The sequence below is a fragment of the Bufo gargarizans genome, chromosome 6 (genome assembly GCF_014858855.1).
Source record: "Bufo gargarizans isolate SCDJY-AF-19 chromosome 6, ASM1485885v1, whole genome shotgun sequence".
In the NCBI taxonomy this organism is placed as follows: Eukaryota; Metazoa; Chordata; class Amphibia; order Anura; family Bufonidae; genus Bufo; species Bufo gargarizans.
The window spans coordinates 122,207,023-122,234,652 of NC_058085.1; the positions used below are offsets into that span (position 1 = coordinate 122,207,023).

Consider the following 27,630-nt stretch of genomic DNA (forward strand, 5'->3'; position numbering starts at 1 on the left):
AACACGGATGCCGCCCGTGTGCGTTCCGCAATTTATTCTTGACTGCAAAATGGACAAGAACAGGACGTGTTCTATGTTTTTGCAGGGCCACAGAACAGAGCAACGGATTTGGACCGCACACGGAGTGCGGCCCCATTGAAGTAATTCTGCGATACACAGGCATCGGCTGTGTGCACCCCGCTCCACAGGTTCGTACCCATTCACTTGAGATGTTCTATTTTTTTACGGTATGGAAAAATTCATTTCAATGGGTTTGCAATAAAAAGAAAAGGAAGTTACTCCGTGTGCATTCCGTTTCCGTATGTCCGTTCTGTAAAAAAAATAGAACATGTCCTATTATTGTCCGCATAATGGACAAGGATAGGACTGTTCTATTAGGGGCCAGCTGTTCCGTTCTGCAAAATACGGAATGCACATGGACATCATCCGGATCCGTGTTTTGTGGACCGCATAATACATACGGTTGTGTGCATGAGCCCTAACTTGGCGTGGCTGGGTGGTACTTGTGTATAAGGTCTAATTCAGTAAAAAAAAATCAAATGGAGTAGTTGCCCTTAGCAAATAAGGAGTCAGTCGGGTTCCATCTTTAATTTTTCCAATGTAGCCGAATTAAAAGCAGTGATCTGATTGGTTGCAGTGACCGCTGCCCAGAGGTCGGGCGGCCCTGATTTGGTCGTCATGTGTTTCGTGCTGTTGATTAGACTGCAGGAAAGCGCTGTCTCCTCTGCTTATCAGAAAACTTCCTTGAAGTTCATTGAACGTAAGTTGAAACTGTGCCTGACAGCGGGAGCGCGCCAATCCTGCAGGATCAGGGTAAACATCCCATTCCTCTTAGTGCATCGATTAGTGTTTATAGCTGTCATTCACTGACAACACATCACGCGTGTTACTTTTATGCCAGGTCAATACTGTCAGTATTAATCATTGAGATTTCCTGGTCACTTCTGCCTATCGGAGCAGCACACACTCCAATCCAGATGCACTATTCATCCTGATGTTCCTGTTTCAGGAATAGAATGCTAAGATGACAGTGAAGACTGACATTTGCAATGGAAGAGAGAGCCAATATAACAGCAAAAAATCTGCCAGTATACATGATGGTCGGGGTCTTATCTAATGTGTAGAGGTTACAATGTCATGCCGCCTCCCTTGACCCTTGTAAAGCCATATTATGTCTAAGTTGCCATAATGAGCTTGTGACTTGGCATTACGTGTGCCGCACCTGCCGGTATAGTGCTGCCGGTGTGACCTGAAAGCACCCTAATAATCCAGCTATCGTACAGCTCGGGTATGTTAGTTGATTGATTATTGCCATGGGCCTGCTCTGTGTCGCATCATCCAAGCAGCAGGATGTTCCGGTTTTTGGAGAGTCTTAGGCCCCCTTCACACGGGTGTCACGAGCTCGGTGATGTCAGCGAAGGTTATTTTGCAGGTCCTTCAAGAAAAACAAAGAAGAGGATCCACATGGTGAGCGCGATGGCGTCAGCGAAGGTCCTTTTGCAGGTCCTTCAAGAAGAACAAAGAGGAGGATCCACATGGTGAGCGCGATGGCGTCAGCGAAGGTCCTTTTGCAGGTCCTTCAAGAAGAACAAAGAGGAGGATCCACATGGTGAGCGCGATGGCGTCAGTGAAGGTCCTTTTGCAGGTCCTTCAAGAAGAACAAAGAGGAGGATCCCGGCTGCGCGATCAAGTGGATGAGGTGAGTTATGTTTTTGCTATTTAACCCTCAATTGACATTATACTTAGCATTCTGTATTAAAGAATGCTATTATTTTCCATTATAACCATGTTATAATGGAAAATAATAAATTAAATGGGGTCCCAGGTCTTACATCCCTTGTGTCCTTAGCAACCATGCCTGAAAATCGCACTGCATCCGCACTTGCTTGCGGATGCGATGCAATTTTCACGCAGCCCAATTCATTTCTGGGGCCTGTGTTGCCTGAAAAACGCAGAATATAGAACGTGCGGCGAAAATCACCGCTCATGTGCACAGCCCCATTGAAATGAATGGGTCAGGATTCAGTGCGGGTGCAATGCATTCACGTCACGCATTGCACCCATGCGGAATACTCGCCCGTGTGAAAGGGGCCTTAAAGTGACCCTCCAGTGTTATCTACTGACCTGTCAGAAGATGGCGATCTCTCCCCCTTTCACTGATTGATAAGATTTGGTGAAAACACTGTGATTTTAATTTTTAGCTAGGAGATCACCAGATTAATGCCCATTCATGCCTGCACAGATTTTATACGGAGGCCCACGGAGTCCCTACTCCCACAGTAAGATTTTCGCACAGCACTGGCCAGCCATCTAATGTGTATAGGGGTTCTCCCACCTTTCCCTCTCCAGGGAAGGAAGGATCAGGCTGTTGGAGTTTAACATGTCCAGTCCAAATAATTTTTTTTCTCCTAATGTAGATAAGCCACCACCAGAGGTCTCTGACATCGTTTTATTCCACTTTTCCCATTCAGAACACATGCACACTGAGCCAAGTATGCATGTGTATAGAGAAGCCATGAAGAATAACGCACTATTACTATTCAGAAATACGCCAAAATTGGTTGTATTTCAGGTGCAGATGTCGGTGCAACGGTTAGTTGCGCCGCTATCTGCGACTTTTCCCCACTCACACCAGGTCTAAAACTGTAGACGTGGCGTGGGCGTGCAAGAGTCGGCATGCCCGTCTCATTTACCATTTTCTGCCCCTGGTGTGGAACATGGTCTAAATGTGAGACCGTTATGAAGCAGTATAACATTTAGAACTGGCGCTGGATGCGCCAAAGTTATGGGGAGGCCGGAGCCTCTTCATAACTTCGGCGGAAGTTCCTCCAGCTATGGGCCTTTATGAAGACTGGCATCTAAAACACCCGTCTTAATAAATGTGCCCCTAAATTGTTCACCTATGAGTATGTATTGTGCTGCCATATGGTGCTACTGTACAGTATTCTAGATATATTCTCCTCAGGCAATGTTTCTAGGAAAAATACTTCTGCAATATTGTCCAGTAGCGCAAACTGTATATGGAAATATGGAAATACAGTATGACACCAAAGACTGCTACGGGTGTATATTACGGCCATATGTCTGAGCCCGTTGCTATATATATATATATATATATATATATATATATATATAGTCCTTAGTATCTATACTCAGGAACCACAATGCTCAGTTTGTGGGTCTGTTATTTTTTTGGGGGGTCTTTAGAAACAGTGCCACCCTTGTCCATTGGCCATAGCTGGTATTACAACTCATTTTTCGAGTAAAACTGTAAAATGTACGCATTTATATGATGCCCTTCAAGTGTTTTTGTGTAATGAATAGTACTTGTATATTTTTGTGATTCATTTTTTGGGATCTGTATCTTTGTGCACTGATTGGGTCCACACAGAGCGATGGTGTGCCGACACTGACCTCTATAAATAGGTGCACTGTATGCTGAGGGGCCTCGTTCTCATGTCCTAGGTGACTGTGTACGTTGCACTAGTCACGCTTCCCTTATAAATTCTGTATGTGCCATGCCAGAGGGTGTCGGCCGTCACGGCTTCTTCTTTTTTTAACAGGACTTTGAGAGATTAGGTAGTGACTCAGGATCAACTGACAATTGGGCTGAGGTTATGTGAGGACATTAATATGATCCGCTGGGGGAGGGAGATGACGGCCACATTTCTGTATTGTGTTTTGTGTAAATATCCTGGTGTATTGTGTGAGGGGTTCCTAATAGCTGCCTCCATAATAACTCTGCTTGGAGCTGTTCTAGTGTACAGATGTAGCAGAGCTGAGTATGATTGGTGCAGTAGAGTTGAGTTTGTAAGTTGGTGGGGATATCACAGTTTGATTCTACTATGGTGGGAAATTAGATATTGGGCTGATATCACAGATATTGGGCTGAGTTCACATCTTCCGGAGGCTCCACCTGTGGCCTTCCTTGCAGATTCCATTTAAAATTACGAAGGAAGAAAAGTCTTGCATGCAGGACGTTTATATTCTGTACTCCCGAACGGAAACCGATTCAAAAGTTATTTGCCGAATCCAGGACTTCCGTTATTTTCATTCTTCTCTAGAACAGAGCAGAACGATGGGACTTAATGGCAGTGATGTGGACATCGCCTTCTATATTATAGATGGACACGAACATCATTTTTGTCCACAGTCGATCCGCATTTTTTGCAGCTTGGATACCGACCCATTTAATTCAATGGGGCCGCAAAAGATGCAAAAAGCACACCGTGTGCTGTCCGCATCCGCTAAAATATAGAACATGTCCTATTCTTGTCCGCACAGGGCCGGTATCCGTGTTTTGCGGAAATTTGCCTGCGGACAGCAAAAACGTCTAGGGCCGTGTGCATGAGCCTTTAGAATGATGATAGATGGTAATAGATAGTCATTATAGATACGAGATGAATAATAGAATATAGCTAGATATACAGTATATTATAGATATTAGGGATATTAGCCAGATAATACATTACATATTCGATAATAGAGACATATTATGGATATTAGATGGATATATAGATAGATATTATGGATGTGAGATAATAGATATTATAGAGAGTAGATAGATAATCAAGATATTATAAATATTAGATAATAAATTGATATTATAGATAGATATTGACACGAGAATTTATACAGTAGATATTAGATGGATAATAGATTGATATAATAGATATTCTAGATGTTGGGTACATAATATCTTGAGACAGGTTCTGTGAGAGAACCGAAACGTTGTTGATTTTTGATATGTGTGAATAAAGAGCACATTTTATTCTTCAAGGAGTGCTGCGGACTTTCTTCATTTCTTTCTTCATTAGTATATATAATAGATATTAGGTCATGAATATATAGATGGAAATATATAGATGGATGTGTGGAAATTCCATGTGTTGATTGCTGCATATATTGACATTAACATCCAATTTAAATGACATTATCATAAGGGACACATAATGGTATTAGAACTATAAAGCGGTCCCCACCCGGGGGTTAGATGCCCTTGTGCCACTTACAAACAAGGACTGATGTGAACAGAGGCCATGATGCCCCAGGGATATCCGTTTCCCCTGCACCTGCTCCTGTGGATTCGGTATGATCGTAGTATAATATTATTACACTTGTCAGATGCGATTAGCTCTGCTTCACAATTAGCGCGGACAGTAATTAAGACCCATCCTCTGACTCATCAGTGTTACCCTCAAGTTATAGACGACATCAGAAAAAATGTTCCTTTGTTTCCATCTCTTTAATTGAGCGAGGCCTAGGGAGGAAGATCTGCACATTTGTTATCCCTGTTGTCAGAAGTGGCGTCCTTTAGTTGTGTGACTGCATCCACGCTGTAATTAGTCTTCTTGTATACGTGTTTACTATATAACTCCCAATCTTTTTTTTTTTTTGCTGCTGAAAAGCTGTTTTTTAACCTCTTTTTCTGAAAAGGAATCATTTGGCGCAGCTAATCTCTGAGGGAAACGGACGTGGGGGAGCATCCTCTCTGCTCCCTGTATGGGTGCTGCCACATGTTGGTTTTTGTATGCAGTTTTTGAAGCCAAAATTAGGTGCAGATCATAAAAAAAGGACTGACAAATACAACTTTGCTATTTTTATAAATCCATTTCTGGTTTTGGCTTCAAAAACTGCATTAAAAAATCTGAATGTGTGGCAGCGCCATAACTCACAGTAGATCCAGCTGGCGGCAGTTGAAGGATGGATCTGAGCATGTGTGACCATAGTCTTCCAGCTCAGTAGGTGGACATGCACATTAGTATGCAGTTGGCTGTTCTGGCAGAGAATGGCAGGAATCGGCCGGACAAAAACCGCTGCGTGCATATTTGCCGGGTAGCCGCAGGATCTCTGCCGCACTCCATTCTAGTCAATGAGGTCCAGCAGGCAGTCAGCAATATGCGGAAATGCTGCATCCGGAGAAGACAGCTGCAGATGTGAAACTAGCCTTAAAGGGGTTATTCTAACCCTATAACTCCCCCCAAAATGCCTGGGCCCCTCATACTGGTCATACTTACCCCGCTAAGGAGGCTTGTCCCCGTCGTGACCTGCTATTGGCTGCTCCCTACCGCTGCTGGATGTTTTGAACGGCGCAACGGGGAGAACAGCGGCGGCCGCGCTGGCATCAGAAGCGGCGGGGTGCCAGGGAGCAGAGCAAGTATAACCAGTATGAGGGGCCTGGGCATTTTGGGGGGTATAATAGGGTTGGATAACCCCTTTAATTACGAAAGTAACTAGTTTTCATGCTGCCTTATAAGTGAGTAAATTAAATAAGTAATATTAAAGTAACATATAATGGTGGCATAATCCCTTTAACTAGTCGGTGTCCTGCTTAAGGCTGATGTACACAAAAGATACCCTATAAGGGCTCATGCACACAATATCTTTTCTGTTCCACATCCGATCTGCATTTTGTGTGGGTCAGGTGTGGACCCATTTACTTCAATGGAGCTGCAAAAGATGTAGAGAGCACATCCGTGTACTGTCCGCATCCGTATGTCCGTTCTGTGGCCCCACAAAAAAATAAATAAGAACATGCCCTATTCTTGTCTTTTATGGACAAGGATAGGACAGTTCTATAGAGGTCAGGACGTTCCGTTTTGCAAAATTAGGAATACACACGACCGGTATCTGTGTTTTATCTGTGTTTTATACCACAAAACAGCCATCAATCGTGCGCATGAGACCTAAGAAGCCAGGCATAAAATCAGAGTCATGTATAGGTACAGTGGGGCTACATGGATGCCACATTATGCCAACGTGCAACTTAAAGGGGTTTTACGAGATTTTAATATTGATGGCCTGTCCTCAGGATAGGTCATCAATATCAGACTGGCAGGGTCCTAACACCCCTGCCCATCAGCTGGTTGAAGGGAAGGCCGTGCTCCCTGCGAGCGCTGTCTTCTCTTCATTGTTTACCTGCTCGCTGTTGCATCCGCAGCAGTGAGCAGGTGTAATTACACCTAAACCGTCCCATTCATTTCAATGGGACAGCTCGTTCCTATTCAAGTGTACAGGAAGGAGCCGTTCCATAGAAGAGAATGGGACGGAAGATGTACCGTAATTAAACAATGAAGAGAAGGCAGCGCTGGCAGAGAGGGCGCCTTCCCTTCAACCAGCTGATCAGCGGGGGTGCCGGGTGTTGGCAATCTGATAATCTATCCTGAGGACAGGCCATCCATATTCAAATCTCGGAAAACCCCTTTAGGATTGTACAAAGCCATAAATATGGCCATGTTTGTCATCCCTCGGGCCTAGTCTGAACAGTTCTGTGGACACAGGACGACCTCGGGCCTTCTATATAGTTAGACAACGGCTCGTGTTTTATGTAATACGTCCAAGTAAGCTGACAAAAAATACTGCCCCTTCATATACATCTAAATGGAATTATTCTAGCCAGGTCTACCTTTCTTTCTGGGAAAGTTACACTCATTGGGCTCCTATGGACGTTGTCATCCATCTTTCCCAGACTCCTGAACACAAGTATGTACTGTTGTGTAATTAGATTCCTCACTCTGGAGTATCGGAAACCCCTGGGGGATACGTAATTGCCCCCATCGTTTCTTATGTCAGTAAATCTCCTGATCCGGCCTATTTCCGTGTATGGCTGTGGTATTTGCCATCTCCACACACTGCTTCCAGGGCAAAGGTCAAGCAGCAGACTGCTGTAATTATGGCTTCCCATTCCAGTCTGGAGACTTGGGCTGCGTTCACCTGCTATGATTTTCCCAAGGTTCAATTATTATGATTGCGATGACTGAGCCTCGTGTTTTACAGTGGAAGCGGTTATCATCGACTGAACATTTACACTCGGCGAGACGGAAATGATAGGATTGTACTCAGAATCCTAGAATGTACACTAAGATCTCTGTATGAACCACCAGTCATGTAGCAGAGCTGAGTCCGCGGCAATAAATCAGGTTTGACTGCAGTACTATGAGAAGCCACAGACCCCAAGCGTGAAATTGTGACAGCTCAACTCAGCTCAGCTACATCTGTATGGATGGGAAGCATTTATATAAAAATGTATGATGTGTCGGCACGATAATGGTGATCAGATCAAACTTTTTTAGTGGGCAGATGCATTTTGAGATTTCTGACTGTCGTCATGGGTAAAGCCGTCATTTCTGTGTCACCCCCCCCCCCATTGTTTGGAGCAGTTGCCATAACAGTGTATCTGATAAGGAGACTGGTATTAGTGGGAGCGCGCCGCGCCTCTTCTCTTTGTAACCCTTCCGCATAGTAACATAACAATACTCACTTTGTCATCCCCTCCCCCGCCCCCCATCTGCTTTCCATTCGGACCCCAATGAAGTTGGGGATTTGCCCAACTGACAAACATCTGACCTTATTCGCCCTTCTGCTGGGAGAAGACGAGCTTATCATGTATGGCCGCTAGCTCCTCCACTTGCACACTAGTTGTCACCCAGCTTTTCTCATGTTCTGGCTCATGCACACTAACATATTTTCTTTCTGTGTCCGTATTTTTTTATTTTTTATGTGGAACCATTAATTTCAAAACGGAAATTACTCAGTGTGCATTCTGTTTCCGTATGTCCATTACGCCAAAAATAAAACGTCCTATTATTGTCCACATTACAGACAAGGATAGGACTGTTTAATTAGGGGCCAGCTGTTCCTTTCCGCAAAATGCGGAATGCACACGGACACCATCCGTATTTTTGGCGGACCGCAAGATACATACCGTTGTGTGCACAAGCCCTTAAAGGATCTTGAGATGTGTCACTAACTATACATAGCTGCCGCTCAGGAATCTGGGATGGTTGGTTAAGACTCATCATTACCGATACAAATACCATCTAGCAGAGGTGTAGCTAGGAGTCCTGGCCAGAGTCAGCCAGATAGGCCATTCAGGAGACTCAAATGGTGGATAACAACCAATGTGGCCATCAGTACATTTTGCTTGTGATCATCCAGCTTTCCCAGTGTCCTGAATGGCAAATTTACTGCTGACCACTGTAATAACCATCAGCAGAGAATATAGATGACGAGTATAAACTTGCGCCATATTATTCCCCCCATTCACCGTTATGGTGGCTGCTAGATGACGATGACGCTGAATCAGTGCTCGCTGCCGGGGAGCCACAGACTTGCCTCTGACTCATTTCTGTTTCCGTTGGTATAAATGACGGCTTTTTACTTTTTCCTTTCTTCAAATAGGAATCATTTTCATGAATATATTCAGATCTGTCTAGAATAGCTGTGCCTCATTGTTTCCTGCTACGACACTCGGGGGACCCGGTAAACCCAGATATTTGGACAAACTTCAGCAATCGGCCCCAATGCTAAATTATTCCAGTATCAAATCTGCTACTTTGTGTGGTTTTTCCATTGCGGTCGTTTGCTGAGTCTCAGATGTAGATTTAATAAACTGAACAAAAATATAAACGCAACACCTTCGGTTTTGCTCCCATTTTGCATGAACTCAAAGATCTGAAACATTTTCTACATACACAAAAGACCCATTGCTCTCAAATATTGTTCACAAATCTGTCTAAATCTGTGTTAGGCCTCATGCACATGACCGTTGTTTTCCGTTCCGCAAATTGGGGTTCCGTTGTTCCGTGATTCGTTTCCGTTGTGTTCCCGTGTGTCTTCAGTTTTTTTTTGGGAGTACCACCAGAAAAAAAGAAAGGAAAAAAAAAGTGTAAGACAGGTTTGCCATGCAAATGATGGGAATAAAACGGACGCGGATGACAATTGGGTGTGCCTCTGCATTTTTGTACGGTCCCATTGACTTGAATGGGTCCGCGAACCATTTTCCGCAGACAAGAATAGGACAGGTTATATTTTTGGACGCGGATAAGAAACGGTGGACTATCCGCATTTTCAACGGCTCCATAGAAATGAATGGGTCCGCATCAAATACGCTAAAATCGGCGGAACGGACGTGGAAACAAACAACGGTCGTGTGCATGAGGGCTTAGTGAGCACTTCTCCTTTGCTGAGATAATCCATGACACCTTGCAGGTGTGGCATAAGGTGCTGATTAGACAGCATGAATATTAGCCTTAGCCTTAGACTGCCCACAATAAAAGGCACACCTGTACAATATTCATGCTGTCTAATCAGCACCTTGATATGCCCCACCTGTGAGGTGGGATGGATTATCTCGGCAAAGGAGAAGCGCTCACTAACACAGATTTAGACAGATTTGTGAACAATATTTGAGAGTAATGGGTCTTTTGTGTATGTAGAAAATGTTTCAGATCTTTGAGTTCAGCTCATGCAAAATGGGAGCAAAACCGAAAGTGTTGTGTGTATATTTTTGTTCAGTGTAGATAATGTGTTGGCGCGTTCATGGGCTTAGTAGTAGTACAGTTACCAGCAAAGTATCTGAGATTACACAAATCTCATGTACACTTTGCGGATTATTTATTTGCGAAAATTAACCTGCTGTGCGGATTTTACCCTTTTCAATGGAAGGGTGAGATCTGTGGCAAAACCGCATCTAATCCACACCAAGATCCATAATTAGAAATTGCAGATTTTGGTGTGGTTATGGTGTAGAAATGCACATAAAGCCGCGCCGATCTTACATGTGATCACCCGCATCATGTGCAGAGGGGCTAATAGGGGCTTTAGACTGGACAGTAGACAATCTTAAACTGAGAGGCTAATGCTGGATGATGAATCTGGCACATCTTTAGACTGTCTAGTGTAACCTACTGGTTTGCTTAGGCTTATTCAAAAAATGCACCAAATTTTAGGCTCAGTAAGTCATATTTAAAGGGGTTATCCGAGACTAAAAAATGTCCCCCATATGCCCGGGCCGCTTGCACTGAATCTACTTACCTGGCTCCCTGCTACCTGCTCCGCTCCTGGTACCCACACTGCTGCTGCTTCTCCCTGTGCGCGGATGAAAACATCCGGTGTTGGGGGGGGAGCAGCCAATGGCAGACAGGGACGAGCCTCCCTAGCATCGTGGGTGACATTAGGGAGGCTCATCCCCGTGCTGGAGCAGGGAGGCCAGGTAAGTAGATTCAGTGTGAGGGGCCCAGGCACGTTCCGTTGCCAGACGAGTCTCATAAAAAGTCTAAAACAATAAATTTATAAAGCACGTGTGAAAGTTTTTTTTTTTTTTTTTTGTTTTTTGGTGTAACTGGTGCCAGAATTCCCCCAAATTTTGATTGGTAAATCTCCCTTAGTATTCAGTAAGCTCCTGTGCTTCCTCTAGTGGTGGCTGTGGCCAATCAGAATTTATTTTTGAGCTGCACAACATTGCAATGTATTTGGAGCTTGGTATCAGAAAAACTAAGTTCTGACTGTTTTAAAGGTATTTTTGAATTTTGGACCTAAAAAGAGGTTGAGATTCACCAGTCCACTGGCTGTGTGGTATAGGATCACTGCCCCGTTCATTTCAGTGAAGATAACCAGCCATACCAAACACAACCTGTGGACAGGTGTGGTAGAAGTGAGCCGTTATATCTTTGCAATCCTGGACAACTCCTTTTAAAGTGACCTCACTCTCATTTTGCAGTTGCAGGGCATCATGTTCAGTGATACAAAACCAGCAGCATAGATGGTTCCTATGGTCCACGGTTTCCTTTAAACATGTACTCACTGGTAGGCACCCCGTATATTCATGGGTCCCCTATTCCTCTACAATTTGGCTTCCTATATGATTTTTCTTAAAGGAGTTATCCCATAACGAATGTAAAATATGAAAATCAGACCTCACATGGTGCATGCCAATCTTTTTCTAACAAAGCTAGAACCAGCCCTGTACCTCACATGGGTCCAGAGATCTCCCCATTCATTGCTGTGCTAGATTTATAGCAAGCTGACAGCTCAGGGGAGTGTCTTTTCTTCTGCAGCTAAGGGGGCGTGTCTCAGCTCTCCCTATCACAGCTCAGGAGGCAGTTGAAGGATGAAACTGAGCATGTGCGGCCTTTTCAGTGAGCAGGACAAAGAAATAAGAAAAATAACAAACAGCAGGTGGCGCTATACAAATGCATTTTTATTGAATAACTCACTGGCTATGCTACATTTTTAAAACATGCAGTTATAATAGTATTCAGATCTAGGCTGGTTTGAAAACTATAGAATACATTTGTGGGACAACCCCTTTAATGATATATGCTAGGTGAATTAGATTGTCGTCATGACACAGGGCCATTCATAGGTTTACTCTATGCAGGCAAAGAATACATGTTTTTTATATTTAATGTGCAATAATCTCTTATTCTTGTCTTTTTTTTTTTTCTCTCTTCAGCTATTGAGACCCAGAGCACCAGTTCGGAGGAAATTGTCCCCAGCCCCCCCTCCCCACCACCACTCCCCAGAATCTACAAACCCTGTTTTGTGTGTCAAGACAAGAGTTCTGGTTATCACTATGGGGTCAGTGCCTGCGAAGGGTGTAAGGTAAGCAACCACTGAGTCAGTGCAGAGTGCTGGTCACATAAATGATTTACAGTAATTACAAGTCCCATAAACATTAAAGGGACACTAAAGCTGAAGCCTATTTGCTAACGTTCCCTGTTATCAGCCATGATGGCTCCTTACAGTGCACCTTAAGGCTATTAAGTAGGATTGCTGAGGATCTGCTTTAGTGGAGCAACGTAAATCCCAGGTCATCACTTTCCTAAATGCCTAGTGACACACAGGTCCTAGTATTGTGACCTGCAGCAGTACAGATACCTATAGATGCTTACGTCTGACACCTCTTACCGTCCAGCTGTGGTCCTAGCTCCGTATGTTATCTGTAGGGGTGCACCACCAATGAGGCCAGGTGAGGCGATCGCCTCAGGCAGCACCAGATAGGGGCAAGAGGGGGCAGCAGTAGGACCATGGGCAATGAGCACTTTCATTGTGGCAAAGGGGTTAGGTTAAGGCCTCATGCACACTACAGTATTTTTTTGCGGTCCGCAAAAAGGGGTTCCGTTGATCCGTGTCCGTTTTTGTTTCCGTGTGTCTTCCTTTATTTTTGGAGGATCTCCAAACATGAAGGAAAGTTACAAAAAATTTAAGTTTAGTTTGCCATGCAAATGATAGGGGGAAAAAACGGACGCGGATGGGGGGACACGGATGACAATCTTGTGTGCATCCGTGTTTTTTTCACGGACCCATTGACTTGAATGGGTCCGCGAAACCAATGTCCGTGAAAAAAATATGACAGGTCATATTTTTTTCACGGACGCGGATGACAAACGGTGCATTAGCCGAGTTTTCAACGGACCCATTGAAAGACAAAAGGTCCGCAGAAAATCACGAAAAACAGAACAACGGACACGGAATGAAACGGTCGTGTGCATAAGGCCTACGAATTTGGCATTGGGGGAGGGGGGGTCGCTGTTTCAGTTTTCGCCTCAGACAGCAGAATGGCTAGGTGCACCCCTGGTTATCTGTAATGAGATTTGTCACGGTGGCCTTGTTCAGGTTGTCTCGGTTCAGCAGCTGCAGATTCATCAAATGCAGGTGGAAATGTATACATCGTATGTATATGTTGTGTGTTATAGGCCTCATGCACACGACAGTTTTTTTTCACGGCCCGCAAAAACGGGGTCCGTGGGTCCGTGATCCGTGACCGTTTTTCCGTCCGTGGGTCTTCCTTGATTTTTGGAGGATCCACGGACATGAAAAAAAAGTCATTTTGGTGTCCGCCTGGCCGTGCGGAGCCAAACGGATCCGTCCTGAATTACAATGCAAGTCAATGGGGACGGATCCGTTTGATGTTGACACAATATGGTGCCATTTCAAACGGATCCGTCCCCATTGACTTTCAATGTAAAGTCTGGAGTTCTGTTATACCATCGGATTGGAGTTTTCTCCAATCCGATGGTATATTTTAACTTGTAGCGTCCCCATCACCATGGGAACGCCTCTATGTTAGAATATACTGTCGGATATGAGCTACATCGTGAAACTCATTTCCGACAGTATATTCTAACACAGAGGCGTTCCCATGGTGATGGAGACGCTTCAGGTTAGAATATACAAAAAAACTGTGTACATGACTGTCCCCTGCTGCCTGGCAGGTGCTGCCAGGCAGCAGGGGGCAGACCCCCCCCCCCCCCTGTTTTTAACTCATTGGTGGCCAGTGGGCCCCCCCTCCCCTGTTGTTAACTCGTTGGTGGCCAGTGTGCGCACCCCCCTCCCTCCCTCCCTCTATTGTAATAATAGCATTGGGGCCAGTGTGCGCACACCCCCCCCCCCCCCCCCCCCCCCGATCATCGGTGCCAGCGGAGTAGAAGATTCATACTTACCTGGCTGCTGGCTGCTGCGATCTCTGTGTCCGGCCGGGAGCTCCTCCTACTGGTAAGTGACAGGTCTGTGCGGCGCATTGCTGTCACTTACCAGTAGGAGGAGCTCCCGGCCGGACGCAGACATCGCAGCAGCCAGCAGCCAGGTAAGTATGAAAATCTTCTACTCCGCTGCCACCGATGATGGGGGGGGGGGGGGGGGGGTGCGCACACTGCCCCAATGCTATTATTACAATAGGGGGGGGGGGGGGGGTTCGGCGGGTGCGCACACTGGCCCCAATGTATTAAAACAATAGAGGGAGGGAGGGGGGGGGGTTGGGGGGGCGCGCGCACACTGGCCCCAATGTATTAAAACAATAGAGGGAGGGAGGGAGGGGGGTGCGCACACTGGCCACCAACGAGTTAACAACAGGGGAGGGGGGGGGGCCGCACAATGATATTCAAACTGGGGAGGGGGGGGGGGGGGTCTGCCCCCTGCTGCCTGGCAGCCCTGATCTCTTACAGGGGGATATGATAGTACAATTAACCCCTTCAGGTGCCGCACCTGATGGGGTTAATTGTACTATCATATCCCCCTGTAAGAGATCGGGTGCTGCCAGGCAGCAGGGGGCAGTCTTGTACACAGTTTGTAGTGTATTCTAACTAGAAGCGTCCCCATCACCATGGGAACGCCTCTGTGTTAGAATATACTGTCGGATCTGAGTTTTCACGAATTGAAAACTCAGCTCTGAAAAAGCTTTTATGCAGACGGATCTTCGGATCCGTCTGTATGAAACTAAAACCTACGGCCACGGATCACGGACACGGATGCCAATCTTGTGTGCATCCGTGTTCTTTCACGGACCCATTGACTTGAATGGGCCCGTGAACCGTTGGCCGTGAAAAAAATAGGACAGGTCATATTTTTTTCACGGCCAGGAAACACGGCTCACGGATGCGGCTGCCAAACGGTGCATTTTCCGATTTTTCCACGGACCCATTGAAAGTCAATGGGTCCGTGAAAAAAAACGGAAAACGGCACAACGGCCACGGATGCACACAACGGTCGTGTGCATGAGGCCATATATTGCATCTATTACATTGTGTGACATTGCATTACTTGGATACTACGTGTATTAATATACGGTGGGGCATTTTGCTGCACTGTTGGTTGTTTTTTTGTCAAGAACACTTATACCGCCTAACAGATGACAAGGAATAGGCCTATCGCAGCATACTTTGCCCATAGGCTTTTTCAGTTAAAAAAACCAAACCTATAATGTGGTGTATGGAATTTTTACTGGACGCGCCATCTGCTGCACTATGCCATACAGCAAAATAAAGAGATCTTTTGGTCTCCGTCAGATCAGTGGCGATCTATGGAGGCGGCAGAATTGTGAATGCAGCTCTGGAGCATAATGCAGACTGTGTCAGATGGTCAGTACAATATCAGTAAAGAAGGGTGATGTGCTGGCAGCAAACGATTAGTTTATGTACCGCACAAAAGATACAATCTACACCCCAATAATGGAAGAAGAGAATGTCAGAAGAGAAATTAGGCTGGAGCTCTAGGAATATTATGAAGTCAGTATGTGACGGCATTACCATTGTTAACATGCAAGTACCTCGGGGGGGAGTTCGGCGTTAAGAGCTCATTTCTACTAACCTGTCAGTACAGTCTGCATTCTCCATAATATTCTGGAGCACCATTTCTGGGAACTCTCCAATGTGCCACTCCGCTTTTATTCCTCCCCAGAAGAATAAATGAATTGATGCTTGGGTGTTACTGTTCCACTTGTCAATGAAGCAAGTTCCAACACACTCTGACAAGGGCCAACCGATTCTGGCATATCAGTCTTTGTAGGAACATTAACAGGAGGAATGGTAACGCCCAGTTGTCAGATTATTTAGTTTTCTCCAGGTGGAATAACAGAAGGACCCCACACAACACAGAATTATAGCGATGCTCTAGAATATTAATTTCATAGGGAATACACCATATTTGACGAGCTCCGCTCTGCCTTGATCTGGCCAGGTGCTCTATTCGCATGCATGCGCCCATATTTTCAGGTATTTTTATTTTTTTAAGAAAACCCCCCTTTTTGCACTTATCAGCCAGTGGGGGGAAATTTAAATAAAAGTGTTTGACGATTATGTGACTTGTCTAATCTAGACAGAGGTCTTAAAATGAGTGTGATTTCTAATACAATTACAATTGCTGGTATAGAGCTGGATTATATGTAGATAACCGTTTATGTCTCGGTTTCTTCTCAGGGTTTTTTCCGACGCAGCATACAGAAAAACATGGTGTACACGTGTCACCGAGACAAGAACTGCATCATAAACAAAGTGACGCGGAACCGCTGCCAGTACTGCCGGCTACAGAAATGCTTCGAGGTTGGCATGTCCAAAGAATGTGAGTGAAGTGTACATTACTGCATTTTTACAGGAATCACAGATTTAATGTGAATTTCGCAGGGAATTTGTTTTTGACCGGCCCTTTATTGGGGTACCCTGGGTGAGCCAATCTGGCATGTAATTCGCCGTCTGAAATCATAGTGAGTGACCTAATTCACCCATTGTATTCTGATGGCTGGCAGATTGGGTGAATGGCAGATTGATGCATTCATTTCTACTAATGATTGTGAATCCCCTATTCATGTGGGACTCCCATTCTATTAGCCAAAAAGCAGACTCCCCATTGATTTCAATGTAGTGAACCTGTCAGTTTCTTCCACTAGTGAAAACAGAACACCCCCACTTGTGCTCAGTTCATTATAGCGGGACCCTTGAAATAATAGGCATCTCTGTTCGGTTGGTGTACTTACATAATACAGTATTTGTGACACTGTCCAGCACCACTTCTGTACATTTGGAACAAATGATTGTCAAAAATTTGACTTAATCAACATGCCCCACAGACTCAGTGACAATAGAAGACATTCATCGCAGCAATACTGATTCTGAAGGTAGACATACACTATACATTCTGTAAGCTGGAACGGCCGATTTTCAGCACTTTCTACCCCAACCATCATGACAAATGCTGACTGATGGCAGATATCTCTCAAAAAGTTGATCTAGTTGTACATTCTAAATGACAGATCTGCATCCCATTCATGAAGGCCACAGATCAAGGCACAGACTGATCGTTTTGTCCCAATTGTCGTGGTTCAGAAAACGTCCATCTAAAATGTATGGCCAGCTTAAGCCGTGCTCCTACCTGTCCACACTGATGTCACTATAGTCAAAATACAGCATATGCCAATTGACTGATCAAGAGCAGTGGGTACCAGGCTCGAACTGGCCCACAGGGGAACAGGTGAATCCCTCAGTGGGCCCCTGAGCAAGGTGGGCACTTAGTCCCCTACTCCCTGTTCAAGTGGCACATGGCACAGTAGACTGACATATAGTTAGGTTGGCTGAGATGCTATACAGTACATTGCCTATGCCCATATAAAACTGGGTAGTGTGAGCAGGTAGTATATGCATGTAGCTTTACAGTGGGCCCCCAGAATTAATTTTACTGGTGGGCCCTAGGTACCCCAGTCCGACACTGGTGGGTACTATCCTAATCGGTGTCACAGCAATGCCCACACAATCTGCTATTTTTATTTTAATTGTCTTCTTAGCTAATTCTTTGAATTCAAGATGTCAGTTTCTGGTGGACCACCCTACTGCCACAAATCCCACTCCATCAGTACAGTCTGTTTGGGATCATTTAGCCAATAATTTGGATGAATCTAATGGAAAATGCGCTGAACCAGAGTTCATGAAAACTGGATTTTTTCAATCAGATTTTTGCCTCAAGTGCGACCTATGTGGACTATATACAAAGCTGTGTGTGTAGAAAAATTATAAAAATTTAAGAGGATAACCAGTGCTCTTTTAGACCCATCAGGACAAATTTTAAGGCTGCCAGCAATATGTCCTAGGATATGAGCAGGACTGGTTGTCACCACTTGCAGGGCTGCATTGGGGAGTAAAGGGGCAGGACCTCACTACATACTACACTCTAGCACTTCTATATACCTCATATGGGTGAGTGTTCCTGTCAGGCTGCCCAGCCATGATGGCGTATCATAGGCAGGATCACATCATTACCATCTATTGTAGAGCAGTGTAGTGAGCAGTGAGGCCAAGGCCCCTTACCCTCCTAGGCAGCTCTGAAAGTGTGGGCAGCCAGTCCTGCTCACATTCTTGGACAGGTTGAAGGTGGCCATTTTATATCCTGGAGAATCCTTTTAAGTTTGTGTGAGATAAGAGTGTTAATCTCTGCTGGAATAGCTTCTGCTCCAACATGTAATCTTTTTACAGTCCTGACGTGGAAAGCATGGAGGGTTGGCTAGCAAGGAGACCTCATTCTTTGTCACGTTACTTGGACCACAGACCGCAGTTTCTAGCAGTTTCTTTATCATTTCATAGAAGCGGTTATCTCCAACGTGTCTGTATTATCTCCATTGCCATATACGTTCATGTATATTATATCACTGTGGATATCAGCTATTCAGAACACGTATGAGTCACTACATGGGGCTGACCATGTAGTAAGATATCACAGCCTGTATGTGTGTACATGAACAAGACAGACCTTGTTTCCTAGCCCCTGGTCCATGGCTGTAGATTAGTCTCACATTAGTCAGGTCTAGGGATGAACGAACTTCTGTTTTAAAGTTTGGTGTACAAGGTTCGGGTTATCTAAGAATTCCATTATGGATTCCGCTACCATGGACCATATGTTATGGTCCGTAGTAGTGCAATCCATAATGGAATTCTTAGATAGGCCGAACCCAAACCTTGTACGCGGAACAAGTTTGCTCAACACTAGTGAGGTCTTCAAGTGATGGCCAAACTGGCGTTAATGGCAGACAAGTAGTCACACCGTCTATGAATCCTGCCTAACACTGGATATCAGAAGGTGAAAAGCACAGTATGTATCGGTCTACATTTCATACACAGACTGAAGGAGAACTTGGTTTGTGCTTTCTATTACCAGCTGTGACTATTTATATCGGTTAAGACCTAGATCTTATTTTGCCATCCTGTAATCCTGTATTCAGGAGAGCAGATGACATTTAATGCATCTACATGTCACTATTTCAGATCTGTGATCTTTAATTCTTCCCCTTCTCCTCCTCCAGCTGTACGCAACGACCGGAACAAGAAAAAGAAGGATCCCCCAAAGCCTGAAGTAACAGAAAGCTATGTGCTGAGCCCAGAGACTGAGAACCTGATTGAGAAAGTGCGGAAAGCTCACCAGGAAACCTTTCCTTCACTGTGTCAGCTAGGCAAATACACTACAGTGAGTGGCACCCTCCTCCTGCATTATTATGGGCAGGGACATAACTCGAAGTCCCAATGCAAAATTTGTCACTCCTACCATGTGACATTTATAATATTGGTATCTCCTTATGTGGCAGAGGGGATGAGGTCCCCCTCAGACACCAGGGACTGGGTGTAATTGCAAACGCTACCCCCTCTAAAACTGAAGGGCCCTTTACACCGGCAGAGAATCCTAGAGTTTATAGGAAGGCTCATTAGCAATTATCTGTCATTGTAAATGTACCGCTGATTACCCGATGAACGAGCGAAACGCGGGTAATTCGATAGTTTGTGCACACACAAACGCAGATCGTGCTGAGTAAACATGTTCTTCTACCGGCAAAGAATAAGTCAGTGTGGATAAGAACGATGACATTAGTGATCGCTTCCGCCCATACTCTGGAGGAGATCGCTGCATGTAAATACACCGGTCTCCTCCACCAGCGAGCAGCAGATTGTTGGGAAGGAGCCCTTCCCTCTCAACATTCTGCTGCTCTTTCGTCCCATATAAAGGAACCATAAGCCTCTGTTTATGGGGATCTCCCAATATCTCTGCAGTGTATTAAGCACCTACAGCAGAGGACAGGAATAGCCTCATACACTGTGACATTTCTTCCCATAGCTAATGTCTTCATTATCATCTGCAAGCCCCCTACTCACCCCCTACATTGTCATATATCAGCATGAAAAGTGAGAATACTGGACCACAGCACATAAGTAGTGTGTAACAGTGTCCGCAATCTGTGGGTGTACACCCCTGAAGAGTGGCAAATTAATACTTATGCCCATCTACTTATATTACAAAAATAAATGTTTATCAGAGCATATGTCAGTTATTATCATTGGATTGGGGTTCCTTGGGCCCACCAGAGGAAATGTATTCTTGAGTTCCAACCCCCATATAAGTGTAATAGGCTTTGATTAAAAAAACAAAATAAAACAAAAAACTAGTGGCTAGTGAATGGCCCCAAAGGAAGCTCCAAATGTTGTTTTTTTGTTGTCTCCTGGACCTTTGGGGCCCTGTATGGTATCAGGGCCCAGGCCTACCAGAGGATCCTCTGGTACTCAGGTGGGCCAGTCCAACACTGGCATAATCCACCATAGTATCTGCACCCATCTTTACAGGGAAGGACGGTTCATTTACATTACACCTTCCATTCTCCGCAGTCATTCCTTACTTTCTGTCTTTCAGAATTTCAGCTCAGAAGAGCGAGTCTCACTGGACATCGATCTATGGGACAAATTCAGTGAGCTGTCCACCAAATGCATAATTAAGACGGTGGAATTTGCCAAACAGTTACCGGGATTTACCACTCTCACCATAGCTGATCAAATAACCCTCCTTAAAGCTGCCTGCCTGGACATCCTGGTAAGTTCTGGTTTTATACCATATTGTTAGTAGTAGTCACACGAGGCTCCTTGCTGTACTGTTACTACTCCCTGCGAATGTTCTTTTACAATGGTACAGTGCCAGTCGGCAAAAATCTACCGATCATTCCCAGTGAGAGTGGAAAGAGGTTGCATGTATAGGTTTCTCTGTCGCCATCACACTGCTCAGCCTGATAGCATATTGCAGGTATGGGTCACATCACTTCTATCAAACTCTGCTCTACAATTAGATAGCAGGCGGCCATTATAACACATTTCTGGAGAACCCCTTTAAGTATATAACAAATTTATAAACAAGTACAATAAACATTGCCTGAGGTATAGAGACTGCAAGAGTCAAGACAATTTAGGAGTAAAGGGGGATGGAGACAGTAGGTGAGGATAGAAACTATTTGGATAGTATTGTAGTGGCTGCAGGGGGTAGGTGGTAGTCTTTCCCGGGAATTTCAGGTTGCTGATGTGAGTTTCATAGTATGAGGGATGCAGGGGAGAAATCTTGGAGAAAAATTGTGTCAAGCGCAAGCAAGAGGAGAGAAAAGAAGGAGGTATAGGAAGGATCAGAGATTACATGTTGGGATGTATTCAAGGACTAGGTCAAAGTCGTAAGGAGGGGATTGTCGACGGCCTTTTGTATCATTATTAATATTTTGAATTGAATTTGCTGGGCAATGGGGAGCCAGTGAAGGGATTGGTAGATGGAGGGGAAACAAGGGGAGAGAGGTGTATTAAACGGGAAGTGGAGTGGAGGATGGAATGGATGGGAGGCCACGGAGAAGGATGTTGCAGTAGTCTAGGTGGAAGATGATGAGGGCATTTACTTTGACTCAAGGTTTGAATAATATTTTTGTAGTGTGGTTTCAATGACAGGGCAAATGGCTATTAATTGTATACTAGAGAATAGTATAATGAAAGGTTGTCCTTTGCCTCGCATTTAATGCTTGACATGTCTTCAAGGGGTTGTCCAACTAAAACAACTTAACACCGATCTACAGGAGAGAGGATAAGGCCGGTTTCAGACGGCTGCTCCGAACTCGCAGCACAGTTCCGTCCTGAACTCCCAGCACTGCTGGGGTCTCATAGCATTATATTGATTTATGATGCTATGTAACCCTTAGAGGTTTGTCAGTGTTATCCAATACATTCCACAACTGTAAGGGTTACATACATCATAAATCAATATAATGCTATTTCACCCCGGCAGTGCTGGAAGTTCAGGACTGGAGCTGTGCTGTAAGTCTGCAGCGTGACACCCGCTCGTCTGAAACCAGCCTAATTGTTTGACTATTGGGGCCCCAGCTGATCAAAAGAACAGGGACCCATTCTCTCCATTTGTATAGAGCGGCAGACATGCATGTGTGTGTGTGCCAATCCATTCAACTCTATGGGAACTATCTCTAGCAGCTCCATAGAGCTGAATGGAGCAGCAATGCACATGTGTGACCACTGCTCCATTCCATCAGGGGTGCACAGGCCTTCGTTCTTATAATCAGATGGAGCCCCAGCAGTCAGACCCTCGGCGACCAGACATTCATCCAGAATAAGGGCTCTTTCACACCTGCGTTATTGTCTTCCGGCATAGAGTTCCGTCGTCGGGGCTCTATGCCGGAAGAATCCTGATCAGTTTTATCCTAATGCATTCTGAATGGAGTGAAATCCGTTCAGGATGCATCAGGATGTCTTCAGTTCCGGAACGGAACGTTTTTTGGCCGGAGAAAATACCGCAGCATGCTGCGCTTTTTGCTCCGGCCAAAAATCCTGAAGACTTGCTGCAAGGCCGGATCCGGAATGAATGCCCATTGAAAGGCATTGATCCGGATCCGGCCTTAAGCTAAACGTCGTTTCGGCGCATTGCCGGATCCGACGTTTAGCTTTTTCTGAATGGTTACCATGGCTGCCGGGACGCTAAAGTCCTGGCAGCCATGGTAAAGTGTAGCGGGGAGCGGGGGAGCAGCATACTTACCTGTCCGTGCGGCTCCCCGGGCGCTCCAGAGTGACGTCAGGGAGCCCCACGCGCATGGATGACGTGATCGCATGGCACGTCATCCATGCGCATGGGGCGCTCTGACGTCATTCTGGAGCGCTCCGGGAGCCCTACGGACTGTAAGTATACTGCTCCCCCGCTCCTACTATGGCAACCAGGACTTTAATAGCGTCCTGGCTGCCATAGTAACACTGAAAGCATTTTGAAGACGGATCCGTCTTCAAATGCTTTCAGTACACTTGCGTTTTTCCGGATCCGGCGTGTAATTCCGGCAAGTGGAGTACACGCCGGATCCGGACAACGCAACTGTCAGGGATAATTTGTCTAATTAGCACAACTCCTTTAGGCTGTCTGTACACTTAAATACCCAGCTCAGCTTTTTAATTGTGAGAAGTTGTGTTTGTCTCATGCACAATAATGTGGGCAGCAGCTGGCGGCACTGCTCACATTGGGCATTGCTCTAGAGAGAAATCTGCACTCATAGGGGCACAGTAACACACATACATGCCATATAGCGCATCTGTGTCAGCATCTAGCACACTGGATTATAAGGTTGTAAAATCGGGCTGCTATGAGGTCAATTGTTGCTTACGAAACCAAGCAGAGCCTGCCTGAACTGTACTGTCATCCTTGGTAACCATCTTCAATAAGCTTTTAGCCCAGTCAAGGGAAACAAATGTAAATGAGCAAGCGATCGGTTTCCTGTGAGCTCTAGCACACATTCTGCTGGCACTCTCTTATTACGTAAGTCCTATTGTTTCTTGAGGCTCAGGGCTATTATCGGACACTTGGAGGATACACTTGTATAAACTATTTACAGTTTGATGCATGAATGTTCCCGTCTTTGGGGTCAGTAGTGGTGTGGACACTCTCGCTTGCTTTCACCTTGTGTCCTATGCCCCTCTTTATTTGCGCTCTTTCCTAATTCTTCCACATTCTGTATTGGTTTAGATCCTACGAATTTGTATACGCTACACACCCGACCAGGACACCATGACTTTCTCAGATGGCTTGACACTTAACCGGACACAGATGCACAATGCTGGCTTTGGGCCTCTCACAGATCTAGTCTTTGCTTTCGCCAACCAGCTGCTACCGCTAGAAATGGACGATGCAGAGACTGGTCTCCTGAGCGCCATTTGTCTCATCTCTGGAGGTAAGAGATCTAGAACTCTGTAGCTTCTGTGCCTTTATTTCTATAAAAACCTTGATTATTAAAGCAGCCTCTGGGAAGTGGGATATCTTGGTTGCTGCTTCCTCTCCCCTGCTGTCAGCACAGTGCCCATCCATTTTTCAAATGCACTCTTTGCTAAGGAATAGCCAGATACTACCTTTCTCCCCTGGAGCCCCATGACTATAATGGGACCTGGCGGGAATCCGGTCTGTTTCCAGCATTAGTACTGGGATTGGCCGGACAAGAAACGTTGCTTACAGCTGTAGTGCGCCGGCAGTTTCTGGCTATTCCTGGTGCAATGAACTCCGGCAGAGGAAGATTTTAGTGCTGGCGTTAAACTAGCCTAAGAGTACACCTGACAACTACAACCACTGAGTTGTCCGAAAGAATATCCCTAGCAACCAGTCTCCGATTACTGCAGATTACTGAAAATACATTTTGATGAAGACCACCTTAAAATTTCAACTTTATTTCAGCCGTTCTTAAAGCTCCCATACACATTAGTGTATTGTTGGCTTTCTCTCCTCTCCCCATTGAATACTCATGTTTGGCAAAGCCGAGAAGTAGTCGGGAAATGTGTTTGTCCGACAGCTATTGAATGTACACGGCCATCCTTACATGATCCGTAATAGCTATCAGCTACATTTCTAGTACGAAATAAAATATATCCTATACAATTCTATACTGCTGCTCAACTGTAGTGAAGTCATAATAATGCAGATATGAAGAAAAAGACATAAAACTAGTAGACTAGCAACACCAGGAGAAAGCAATGAATCTTGACATTTTTGTACAGATTTGGTGGTTTTTCCATGCCCCTTTAACTTCACATTATAGCTATTGAGCCATTGCTGTCTTGTCTGTAGCACAAATAGGCGCATTACTGCATGAACACTGTGAGTTATAAGGAGTCTTCAAAGGTAAATGGCCTCCTTTCCCACAAATGTAAGGAGTTTTTCTTTCTCTGTTTAAGGCCTCATGCACACGTCCGTATGTATTTTGCGGTCCACAAAAAACAGATCCGCCAAAAATACGGATGACGTCCGTGTGCATTCCGTTTTTTTGCGGAACGGAACAGCTGGCTCCTGATAGAACAGTACTATCCTTTTCCGTAATGCAGACAATAATAGGACAAGTTCTATTTTTAGGCAGAACAGACATAGAGGCAAACGGAATGCACACAGAGTAACTTCTGTTTTATTTTGTGGACCCATTGAAATGAATGGTTCCGTATACGCAATAAAAAAAAAAAGGAACGGACATGGAAAGCATATACGTTTGTGTGCATAAGTCCTAAGGCTTTAAAGGTGTAAATGGCAAGTTTTATAAATAACCTATTTATCTGTTTGCAGATTTATCATACAGTATATAACAAGGTTAGCTTTTGTAAGCAATCCAGTGGTAGTAAGCGCCACCCAGTGGTCAGTTGTGGCATTCATGTTCTAACATGATCCTCTTTAATTTAGCACATATACGCTTTCTGTGAATATAGGGCATCATACATAAGATATCATGGAATAAAGCAGAGTGTTTTTTTAATCAGATCGACAGGACCTGGAGCAGCCGGATAAAGTGGACAAGTTACAGGAACCACTGCTAGAGGCGCTTAAATTCTATGTCAGGAGGAGAAGACCCAAAAAACCCCACATGTTCCCCAAAATGTTGATGAAGATCACAGACTTGCGAAGCATCAGTGCCAAGGGTGAGTGGTCAGAATGGTCAATAATTATATTGGCATTTTAGAAGTTAATGTATAGTTAAAGGCAGCTCCATCATTCAGACAGGACGCCTACTTATTACATGACGATAGGTGCAGTTGTTCTATGTGTGCAGTCTTCTTGTGACCTATGTGCCTTGAATTTATGCAGCCATTGCCTCTGTGAGAAATGTACAATCAAACTATACTTGTTTGACGTACCCCATGGGTCCTTCAACACCGTTTGGCTTATTTAATAGAGGGTTGACCTGAGCAGGATAACTCCAGAGAGCAGTTAAGAAGACCATCTCTGACTCTGGAGGACCTGAATGTCCATGTAGCTTATTGATTTCAATATAACCTTTAACTTCATCTGTGCTGGCAATACAGGGAACTTGCTTATAGATTACAGCTGATTGCTGGGTCTCCTAGAAGTGCTACAACCTGTGACTAACTCATTGTATTGGGACCCTACTAGCAAAGGATTGGAGATAGTCCCATTTAATCCCATCCTTGTTGCAGCTAGGGAGCTGTAGGTGTCTCCCATCCAACCACATGACTTGAAGGTTAGATATGTCCCATAATGTCAGGTCAGTTCTGCATATCTGAGCGTTAATGTGACTACATCATGTGAGTAATATTTCCCTTTAACTGTGCAGGTGCTGAACGTGTGATCACTCTGAAGATGGAAATCCCAGGATCCATGCCCCCTCTTATTCAGGAGATGCTAGAGAACTCTGAAGGCTTAGACAACAATGGAACGGCATCTCCTACTACGGTGCCTCCTACACCTGTCCCCCCAGGGAGCTGCAGTCCTAGCCTTTCTCCCAGCTCCACTCAAAGCAGTCCTTCTACACAGTCACCCTGACCCTTTGCCAGCCAGCATGGCAACATGGCACAGAGACTCACCAGCTCATGCACAGACTTCTCTGCTACTCCTCACTTCCTACTTCTCTCAAACCGCTACTTTCTCTCCTTCATCCTTTTGTCCACCCTTGGATCCCCTTCACTGTACCATACTTTAACTTTCCACTGTACTCTTTTTAAACCTCAACCGGGAATCATCACTGTGCTATATTAAGTCTTGGGACATAGTCTCTGCAGGAGAGGGGATGATCCAGGCATGGACTTGTAGCCCTCAGTCACCTCATTTCTTGAAGATTCAGCCTTGTGCCTCTGGACAGTACGCGTCTCACTGGATGGAGAACGGACTCAAAAATAGATTTAAGATTGAGCAGAATCTCGCACTGTGTCCACGTGATTGGGGTGGGGGGGAGCGGCCTAAGGGATGTCCTGAGCCCGCTAAAGAGGTGACCATGTAAAAGCCGCTTCACGCAGGAGAATTATGCTGGTTCATTAACTCCATTCACTGCCATTTTGCACCCCAAAAGCACTCTGCTTTTAAAATGGATTTTGCTGTTTTTACAGTAGTCTTTGGATCTTTACATAGGATAATACCTGTGCAGCTTGAGGAATTGTAACTGGAAAGACAATTATGCATTTTAGGATCTTATATAAATTGGTGCAAAAAAAAAAAAAAAAGAAGAAGAAAAATTGTATATATATATATATATTTTTGCTACTTTCCCACCCCACCCCTTGAGTTTAAGATATTTTAAAATGTACGTATGCACATCTAGGCTGAAAATGATGGCTGTTCGCTTGGATGTTGGGCATCCTAGTGGGAAGCATCAACACGCTTTCATTACACAGGTGCAAAGTGTGTTTAATGGCAGAGTGCTTTCTACTGGGTGACATGGAAGTGGAGGGCCTCAATGGTCAGCCCGCTGCTGCTGACCACCCGAAAGGATTGAACTGCAATTAAATGGCTATCCCTATTACTTTGGTACCTTGGGGACTGAAGCCA

The 27,630-nt window shown here is 45.0% G+C and overlaps 1 protein-coding gene across 2 annotated transcripts in view; it reads left to right on the top strand.

The window, feature by feature from the left end:
- RARA (retinoic acid receptor alpha) overlaps window positions 1–27,153 on the top strand; it is a 133,275-nt gene extending 106,122 nt beyond the window's left edge. For both annotated transcript variants that reach the window (XM_044298115.1, XM_044298116.1), the window contains 7 exons: window positions 12,236–12,384; window positions 16,476–16,617; window positions 19,343–19,503; window positions 20,716–20,892; window positions 23,845–24,049; window positions 25,611–25,769; window positions 26,423–27,153. In XM_044298115.1, coding sequence (XP_044154050.1) covers window positions 12,236–12,384; window positions 16,476–16,617; window positions 19,343–19,503; window positions 20,716–20,892; window positions 23,845–24,049; window positions 25,611–25,769; window positions 26,423–26,631 — 1,202 coding nt within the window. In that variant the 3' untranslated portion in view covers window positions 26,632–27,153. The remainder of the gene's footprint in view (window positions 1–12,235; window positions 12,385–16,475; window positions 16,618–19,342; window positions 19,504–20,715; window positions 20,893–23,844; window positions 24,050–25,610; window positions 25,770–26,422) is intronic.
- The last annotated feature ends 477 nt before the right edge of the window (window positions 27,154–27,630 follow it).